Genomic DNA, 10,000 nt, shown 5'->3' on the forward strand with positions numbered 1-10,000 from the left:
CTAGTCACAAATCTTACTCTTTCATACTGAATTATTTGTACCAAATTCTCTGATGTATGATCACAGGCATTTTTTTTGAAAATGCACAAAAGGTGTTTAACAACACTGAAGTATTGCAACAAAATGTCATTAAATTCAATAGAATAGAAAAGGCAAAATACTCCAAAGCACAATTCTGTACTTTGCATATGCACATTAGGAATGAGGGCAAATGAGTGCATTTCTTTCTTGTGCATTCAATTACTGATATACACCCTAGATTACATTTTATATTAATTTCATTCATTCTCAGACAAGACCTGAAATGAAACTAATGAAATGCTCAAGTTATTATTGCATTCATTTTTTCTGAAAACATGGTTAGGAAAAATGTATGATTTAGTCAAACACAAGTAGACAAACAAGGATTTAAATAAAGGATGCAAATTTCAAGTTCACTGGTACTTATGTTCCAAATCAACATGTTTGGAAGACAATGATATTCCATGTTGAAGCTGTCTTTAAGAATATAGTGCAGACAGCTACCCTAAAATGCCTCCTGAGTCCTATTAAGTAAACCTATGGCTTTACTTTACCTGTCTGCTAATCACAATTTTGAAGGGAAAATTGTTGCGCCTAAGTCTATCCCCCTTAGAATTTGTCTGATGTTAGTACTCAACTGGATGTTTTCATCTCCAATTGTTAAACTCAAATGCTATCTAATTGTTGTGTCTACATGGAGAAATTGGGTAGAATGTTTAAGTCTGTTTAAGAAATAAATAAGTAGAATGTTGTTTTTTTAATGTGTTGTTTGTTGTGAAGTGCTGTGATGATATATTTTCACATGCTAGAAGACCACATTATGAAACAACAAAGACAGCTTGACACGATATAATTATATATATATATCTATCCTATTAAAATAAAAAGAACAATTACAGTGTAACTTAGATATATTATCTAAAGGTATTTTATAACACAGCATGGATTCAGCTCTTAAGTGCCTAGAGTACTATATAAAATTGCAAAATGTGTAGGCAATTCTCAGGTTTCAAGCTAAATCTATTTTAATTATTTCATATGCTAATTTTCTTTACAATAAATAGTTTTTTGTACGAGCAATTTAGTAAGGGTATTAAGAGTGTAATATAAAACCAGAAAACTGCCACACTGATTTGCAGTTAGTAAGGCCCATATTGAAGCTATGAGTGCAGTTTTATAAATACTTTTTCTGAATAGGGATTAATTTTTAACAACTGTAGATTCAGCTAAGCTGTGGGTCCATCCTCCCTGTGATCAAATCCACATGCTGATAATAACAGGTATACTTATTTACAAATTAAGTATTTGGTACTATTCCATAAACAACTGGAGTGGAAAGTGAGAGCTATGGCTATTTAAAAACAGTTTAAAAATTCAAACAAGACACTCAGCCTTGTGGGGATGTCCCCAAATATTGGGCTGGGGAAGATGTGGCCTAAATACCACAGTGCCATTTTGTAAAACAATAATAATTTGTTAGTAACACAAAATTCCTAATTAATATACACAAACCCTTTTCTTTTTATGGTATCAAAATAAAAATTAAATAGTTCTGCAAATGTTTGGTTAAAAGGCCATCATTTCCTTTCTTCCTTAGATGCATAAATACTGAAACCAGGAGATATCAAAAAAGAACAAAAAGTGTTGTTTACAGGTTGTTTTTAAAGAAAGTGGTAAATAAAATGATTTATTCTCCTTTTATCTAAATAGATATGGTTATCTTGTTTTCCCCATCTTTGTGGGCAGGCAATTCTGACCCACACCTGACTTTACATTTCAGTTTAAAATCCATTCAGCCAGTTTAAGTTTATTTTATTTACAGCTATCTCGGTAAAGCATCTGTTCTGCGAAAAGTCACTGTGGTCCTTTCACCTTCACTGAGTTTGGAACAATTTCATTCGAGGAGGATGCAAAGTATCAAGGAATGTGGCCCTCTGGTGGAAAGCTAAGTATCACATTTTCCTTCTCAGCATCACTCCAGAAACCTGGCGGCTTTATAAAAAGCATTTTTCTTTGTAAAAAAAAAATCTATAGAAACAACTTTATACAACATCCTGAGAGACAGTGTGTGCCACATAGAACAACACTACTTGATCTTTATCAACAGCAAACAACAACCTGATATGCTAAGACAGACGTGCAGGGGGAAAACATACAAACAAACAACAAATAAGGATGGGGAACTCCTCACTTTCTGCAGTCTTTTAAAGTGCACAGGACCCATGCCCACCACAAAACAAAAACATTATTTGCGCAACAACAAAACACGTAGCAAAACAAAAACTTACCTGCTGTTGTTGCAGATGCAGCAGTTCTACTGTGCTTACTTCAGTGCCGGTGTCACCACTTGATCTTCCATCTCGGCTGCTGGCATCTAATTGGCTGCTTAGAGTGCTCATTCCATTTTGATTCATTGAACTGTTGCTTATTGTCTCTGTCGCAGATTCCTGCATCATGACTTAATACCTAAAAGTGATTAAGAAGTATCAATTAACACACGCGTTACACCTTCACACTTCCATTATCAAGATGTCCCTCTCTGCCAATTACAGAGACAGCATCTTTAGAAGCAGGGAGGGCTTGGCGGGGGGGGGGGGGGGGAACCTTGCACAGTCATTTAGGAAGCCAGCAAAGGAGTATATAAACCTCACTTTCCGAGGTATACTAATTACTGAAATTATGTTTCCTATAAGCATTTCAGTGGCAGTTTAATTTAACAGGGAAAACAGCACGCCGCGTATGTGGCATGGATAAACAGCACTCTGAGCAACTACATTTTAAAGCCCTACCTATCAACCCCTTAAAGGAAGGCAGAATTTCACACACATAGCCCTGTATTTCCTATTATCTAGCTTTGACAACCATGGGTGACTATGCAAGCCTTATTTAAAATAGTCACTATCTTGATACTGTCAATTTTTTTACAGCATCTCTTATGCAAGGCTGTTGTTTAATGATGCACAGCTAATCATACAAAATTAAAATTTTGTAAGGGTGTTACAAATCATATGGTATCCAACCCATGATAAATAGTATAATAGGCTTCTCCTTTTTGGTGACTAAATAAAATTTTGCCTGGGAGGCATTTTAAGAAAAAGCTCCTGCTGCAAACATGTCAGATATTGCCTATTTTTTTAATCAAACGGCTGATATTCATTTATTTTTCTGACATTTAAAACATTTAATACTGTCCTTCCTGGGAAGTAATTAAGCTTATGCATGAGCAGCAATCAAACTGTTCACTTGAAGATGACTTAAAACTCAATTTTAACATAGGCAAATAAATGAAAGATATAAAATTAATTTTCCAGGCATGTATTAGATATGAAAGCTGGAAATAAAATCTATCAAGAATATCACTAATGATTGTGCTAAAAACAGCATAAATTATGCATATTACCTTCTCTACAGTAATAAATGTTTTATCATTCTCACTGCATAAATATACTGTACTTTCAGGATAGCAATGAGATGTCCTGCCAGGATCAGTTGAAATCCTTGCAGTAAATAAAGAACCAACATCCCCTTACAAACCAGAATTTTCAGTGCATTTTGCATCTGTAATAAGGAAATGTCATTTTTTCAAAGCTATCTAAGTTCCACACAATGCTATAGGCGTTCACTTCAGTTCATTTCCCTGTAATAATGCATACATTAAACTAAAGATTTTCAGGAAAAGGAGGGAGAAACTTTCTGAAATGTGATATTAAAGGGACCTCTCTCGGTAGGTAAATAATCTGCTGAACCAACCTCATTCAAAGAACACAGCTGTGACTTTACACAATACAGTTTTCAATGCAGTTATGCCCGTGCACAAAAATCCTATCAAGTAAACCACCAAACACCTTATTACAACTAAAGCCACTGTTCAAGTATGTCAGTTAAACAGTGATATAAGATTTCATAAAGGATAATTTACAGTGCAATGTTATAAACGTTTGACCTAAAGCAAGACCCACTGAGTTCACTACACCTCACTTCCAGATGCACAGGATTGCATCCTTAAAGAGTAAATCTACATAGTAAATGCCCAATTCTGGTCACAAAGGATATAGACACTGTGAATATGATCACAATTCACGTAAGAAAGGGCAGCTGTTACAATTAGAGTTAACCAGTATAGAATCAAATGTGTTTAAGAACAAGCATTCCTTGTTAAAACACCCTAGTGAACTTTAAGCACAAATAAGAATAGAAATGAAAAATGTGAGACGCATGAAGATGAATTTTCCAACAAAAAAACCCAAAGCTAATGTTCTTTTCTGAGATTAGCCAGCTAATAAGTATTCAAATTAGGCATAAATTTTACATGCACAATGTTTAAAATATTCAGAAAAAGTCTGATTGCTAGCTATATGAAAACATTAAAGAACATCTTCTGCAACTCTTGGTAAAAACAATGCATTTAGAAATGAAATGCATTTCAGCCATATATCATTGTGAGCACGCAGACTAAGTATCTTATTTTTTTCACAGTATCTCCAAAAGGAGGGTGAGGTGAGGGTCTTCATACAAATAAAAAAAAATATCTTAAAACACTTCATAATGTAACTATTTGACAATATTCATTCCATAGTCAATCACATGCATTAAAAGGACAAACCCAGTATGCATGCAGCTCAACCAACTGAAATAGTTCATACATTTTCGAAAATCAAAAGTCAAAAATCATAAAAATCAAAAGTATGTGTTTGCATAGCTGTGACTCTTTTTGTAAAACTACAAAGAAAAAGTTAAACATCCTCCAGTTCATATTGACTAGTGTATGTAGTGCCTTTATATTGTCAGAAAAACTTGAAGTATAGTTTCAACTTCACAACTTAAGTGGATTTCAGAGCCCTGACAATCAAGTTTATCAAAACATAATCACTAAGTACTACTCCTGCAACAGGGAATATAATGCCTGATCCATCTTCAAGGTGTACAAAAAAAGGACAAGTATACCATTCATGGCAAAGAGGTAACAAGAAAAGAAATATAGTTCACATGGCTAAAATGAAATTATTAAAATACCATAAAATACAGTTCACACAACTAAAATAAAATTATTAAAATTGTCTCACCAATATATTTGGGGGGGGGGGGTCCATTAAGTGATAACTCACACCTATTACTTCATCACATTGCATCAGGGGAGGAGTACAAAAAAGCTAAGAAACTGAAACAGAAGATGAACTCTGTGTGTACAACTTTCTCAGGGTTGCATAGATAGCATTAGTACTCTGTAAATGATATCCTGAAAACACAGATTTAATTTTGGGAGTATCTTTGCAATCCCTTTTTCAGACTCAGATTCCCAAGAAACAAAACCAAACTACATGGTCTATAGTAATTTCTCCAGCAGAAGGGGAAAAAGCATAGTGCTTGCAAATGTTATGGCTTTCAATCAAATGAGTAAAGAAAACCCAATAAAATTACAGCAATTATCCTGAAAATTTAAAAATTCCAAAAGGAACACTATGAAAAAGTAGGTCTGTTTGCAATGCATATCAATGACTGCAAGAACATACATCATCCAAATGGTTTAAAACAAGTATAAAATGCATGTACCCTAGACAACTACTAGGATAGGTGCTTTTCAGATAGCTATAAAGGTGAGCAAGTGCATCTGAGAACTTGATATTAATTGCCAAGTATAACATCCAATCTCAACATTTAACAAACAGCAGCATAATTCAAGTGCAATCCTTGCACTATAAATTAAGTGAACACACTTTTTACTCCCCTCTGCATAGTCTTCCTTGCAACTAATCTTAACTTTTCCCTGGCTTTCTTTAAATCAGTAAGTCACTGTACAGATACTTATTCTCTACACCACTTCCCTTTTGAAACATTAAAGTGACACTGAAACTGACTGCACAAGATTGCATTTTCTCTTCCTAAACAACTGGAATTGAAAGGTTACTTAGTGTAACAATATTTACTTGCAGAATTGTGTTGTTACCAAGGGTATAATGGATGGTGGCTATGCAGGTTTACGCAAGAATGAGTGAAGCATGAGGCATTAGCCATGTGTTTGACATGTTTCAAATTGCTATAATCCAGCATTAAACACACCCAGCAATTCATGCCATTTCTTGCAGCCATAATCTTGAATAAAGCGTGCACAACCACTTATTATATAAATTAGTATATGACTCCCTGTTATAGTCACAACAGTGCTTTTGTGTTTATTTTGCATCAAGATGTGGCCTTTTATTTGTACAAATATCGGGATAAAAAGACAGCTCAATTAAACCTCCCCACTTTTATGATAGGGTTGTATGAAATTCTAGACTTTTTTGTTTTGTTTTTCCTTAAGAGTTTTATGGGTGTAAAATGGTGCAGTGTGGAATACTTTCTTCCCTGTGAGATTCCAAGGCTGTTTAAATGGCCCTCAAAGTCTCCAGACCCTTTGAGGGCCAGCTTCTGTTTTCAAATCCAGAAACATGAATGAAAGTTCTCATTCGCCACTAGGAGGCAACCTTTCAAGAAACTGTAGGCTTTCAATGGTGTCTTGCACTCCCTACATGGGAAAAGCCTTGGAGTCTTCACACTCACTGTTGTCCTTAAAATCAATTGGGGAAAATGGGATTCGGGCTGAATAAGAATGACACGGCAGCTGTAAGATAATATCCAAGACACACTTCATTGTTCAAAAATAGGTTAATACTTTCTCTTCCTTAAAGGCTGTAACCTACAAACCTCCTGAAATGGAATACCTAATTCAGTTCAGTCTTAAATGCCTTGCAGACAGCAGTAGCCTAGCAATGCTTTGCTTCAGGACAAGAAAAATGAATGTCGTTTGAGTTTATAGGTTTTCACTGCCTCCCACAACTTCTATGAAATGTGAAGGTTTCACCTACATCCCTCCCTATCTTAATGTAAGCAACCCTGTGATAAAATTAGGACTCCAAAGGACCATAAAACTGGTTCCACGTTTTCTGGGGTCTTTTCAAAGAGCTTTCCCCCATGATCCATTTTAACAACTATTTTTGAAAGCAGTCGGCAATACATATCTGCTGTTCAAAGATGAATTGTGAGAATCAAAAAAGTCATGATGTATCCCCAAGGCCTGAGATGTGCCCTGAGAGCACATAAAACATTACATATATACCATTTTATTTATAGTTTTAGAAACAATAGCATAGCTTTCTATTGTACTTTACACATCAAGTCATTCATATCATTTTTTTAAAAAAAAGAGTTGTGAAAGGTTTATCATTTTGAGATCCCTACCCCATATTTAAAAGCCCATGGGCACATGTTGAACCCACCTTCCAATATTCTGGATAAAATGTCCCTAGCAGTAGGAATATTTTAAGAATGCAAATACATCCATCACTCTACACATTAATCCAGACCAGAACCCAGATTTTGGAAAACTTAATATAATAGCTTCCAATTTTGTGCTCTGTTGGACTTAATGCATAATTGACACCAGGCATGATATATTTTAAAGTCTAGATGAGTATACTCCATCTTAAATACTTACAATTGTATAATAAATTAAAATGCTAAATATAAGGCTATTCCAGTACGTACAATAACAAAAAAAAGTCGGAAAAAGTAAGCTTGCCCCACTCCACCCCAATTCTCATTTAAATGAAAAATGGTGCGTTTCCAAGCCAGGCATAAAACGGCATAACTGAATACACAGCGGTTTGGTTCGTGTCTGTAAAAGTATTACACAGACCAATTTAAATTCCTGCCTCAGTACATTAGCACTGAAAAACCACAACTGTATTTAAGTACTACAGATCAAGAAATCTGTCTTTAAAAATCTCACAATTTCACTTATATATGTAAGCAAAGCTCAGTGATTCAATGCTTGAATGTAAACATGCAGACCAGCCTTAGTTTTTTTGGCACATTCCTAATTCAGGAACACTGCACACAACACTCATACATATGTGCCCAGATAGAATGTAGTCCTTGCATCTCCACTAGCAATGCAGTGTGGAGGCATTACACCTTCCCATCTGTCTCAACATGTAAATGGCAATGCAGACACATCTTTCCCATTAGCTATGTAAGGAGAGGCAAGTTGAAGTTACATACACATATACACACAAGTAGGTGGCAATGCATGTAACCATCATATGTGAAAATACATATGCACAACATTTTGTTGCATACAGCTAAGCCTGGATAGAGGCCAGTGTAGTTAGACACTCAGATAAAAGGAATGGTACATTCCACACTACAATCTTATCTAGATTAAACTGACAAATTGCATACTGTAATGCTTCACTAAGTTTTACAGAGGCACTATTCCAACATGCTTCCTATGACATTAGCAGCAAAAAAAACCCAATGTCAAAACCTGTCAATAATACTATTCAAATTTATTACAGTGTCACTATAAGCCAAAAGGCTAAAATTTACTCCCACACGTAAAATAGTAAATAGTAATAATTTAAATGTTGTCATTGACAGAAATAGCATAGATTACATAAACAAAATATACTAATAAGCTTTAATACCAAAGAAGCGGTAATACAAGTGTCAGGAATAGTGAAACTAAGGATTTCCTTTTTATATCTCATATGCAGTAATATTACAATATGCACATCCAGTATACATAATCAAACTATACAGTAACACGCCATACATTATAAGCAATTCTAAAGCAGACTTACTAGGAAGTAAGCCCAGGGAAAGACAGTGAGATTTACTTCTGAGTAGCATGCCTAGGATAACACTCATTTATATCAGTGGACAGATAAGTCATAACTAAAGCCTGGCTACAATCTAGATCTCACCTATAAATCCCTCTACACCCCTGTAGACTCATTTTTTACTCAGAATGTATGCCATTTTAGATGTATTCTTAGTAAGGTGTTACTAGAAACCAAGTATTTTGCTTATTGCCTATAATTTTTTATTATATTAACCTTTCACCTGTGAACTTACAGACAGTGTCAATATACCAATTAATGATCAGATCCTAGTCAACATGTTTACTGAAATCATAGCATCATTCTCATTTCTAGGAGCAAAATTATACCATTTTACCCTATAATTTCCTTCCTAATCATGATGTCTCAAGTCCTTTGGACTGTTACAAAAGTCCTTTGACTGTAAGTAATCTATTTTACATGTAAATTCAAGATTCCTTTATTCAGCGGCAGTTCTATATGCTACTATATGCATTGTATCTCTATAGCTCACTAACACATGCACCTCACAGTCAGGTCGTCTATAGTCTTTTGTATTATATGCTTTTGTGTTACATACATGTATGATATACTTTATATTCAGGTTAGGCACGAATGATCTAAACTAGATTAACTGTCTACCAAACAAATTGCCCAATTCTATGATAACATTTCAGTAAGAGCTGAAAGAAATCCTTTTTCTTTCTACAAATACCCTTTAAAGTTGAATTTACTATAGGCACTATAGAAATAGATGGGGAAAGTGAATTAATTGTACATTATTACAAATGTGAAAACTAGGGAAATTGCACCTACCAAATCTATTTCCCTGATTTTTAAAAAAAACTGTGAAGACTTCGAAGTTGATATTCGCGTGAATGTATATATCAAGCCCACTTTTAAATCTAATTTCCTCCCCGTTTAGCAATATGTCAGACGAAAATTCATCAGTTTCAGAACTGTAAACTAAATAGCACCTCTACCTGGCTCAAGGCACTTCTTTCATGAGCCATTCCAACTACTTAAATACGTATTTTAAACTCCCACCCTAAAGCAGTCTTCAGGATCTTGTACAAAACGCTCCAGTTCTCCTCCCCATTCTCCACCTGATCCATAATGAAATTTGGCACAAATCCCTATCCTTCTGACCCTCTTTTATTTTATGTTATTTTATTTTACTTCCAGAGTATCGTGGAAACAAAATGTATCTTTAATGTAACTCCAAACTAGACCCACCTCTTGGTTTTCCATTGGAAGGTCTACAGCAGAGGCGGTACTCCAAAGAAAAATTGTTCCATTGGCTCTAACTTATCACAAGCTCAACATAAACCTGAACCAAT

General features: G+C 34.9%; 1 protein-coding gene across 12 annotated transcripts in view; it reads right to left on the bottom strand.

Annotated features, from left to right (window-relative positions):
- foxp2 (forkhead box P2) overlaps window positions 1-10,000 on the bottom strand; it is a 458,869-nt gene that overhangs the window by 215,685 nt on the left and 233,184 nt on the right. For all 12 annotated transcript variants that reach the window (XM_062982426.1, XM_062982432.1, XM_062982425.1 and 9 more), the window contains one exon: window positions 2,310-2,487. In XM_062982426.1, coding sequence (XP_062838496.1) covers window positions 2,310-2,477 — 168 coding nt within the window. In that variant the 5' untranslated portion in view covers window positions 2,478-2,487. The remainder of the gene's footprint in view (window positions 1-2,309; window positions 2,488-10,000) is intronic.

Source organism: Anolis carolinensis, chromosome 5, assembly GCF_035594765.1.
Source record: "Anolis carolinensis isolate JA03-04 chromosome 5, rAnoCar3.1.pri, whole genome shotgun sequence".
Classification (NCBI taxonomy): domain Eukaryota; kingdom Metazoa; phylum Chordata; class Lepidosauria; order Squamata; family Dactyloidae; genus Anolis; species Anolis carolinensis.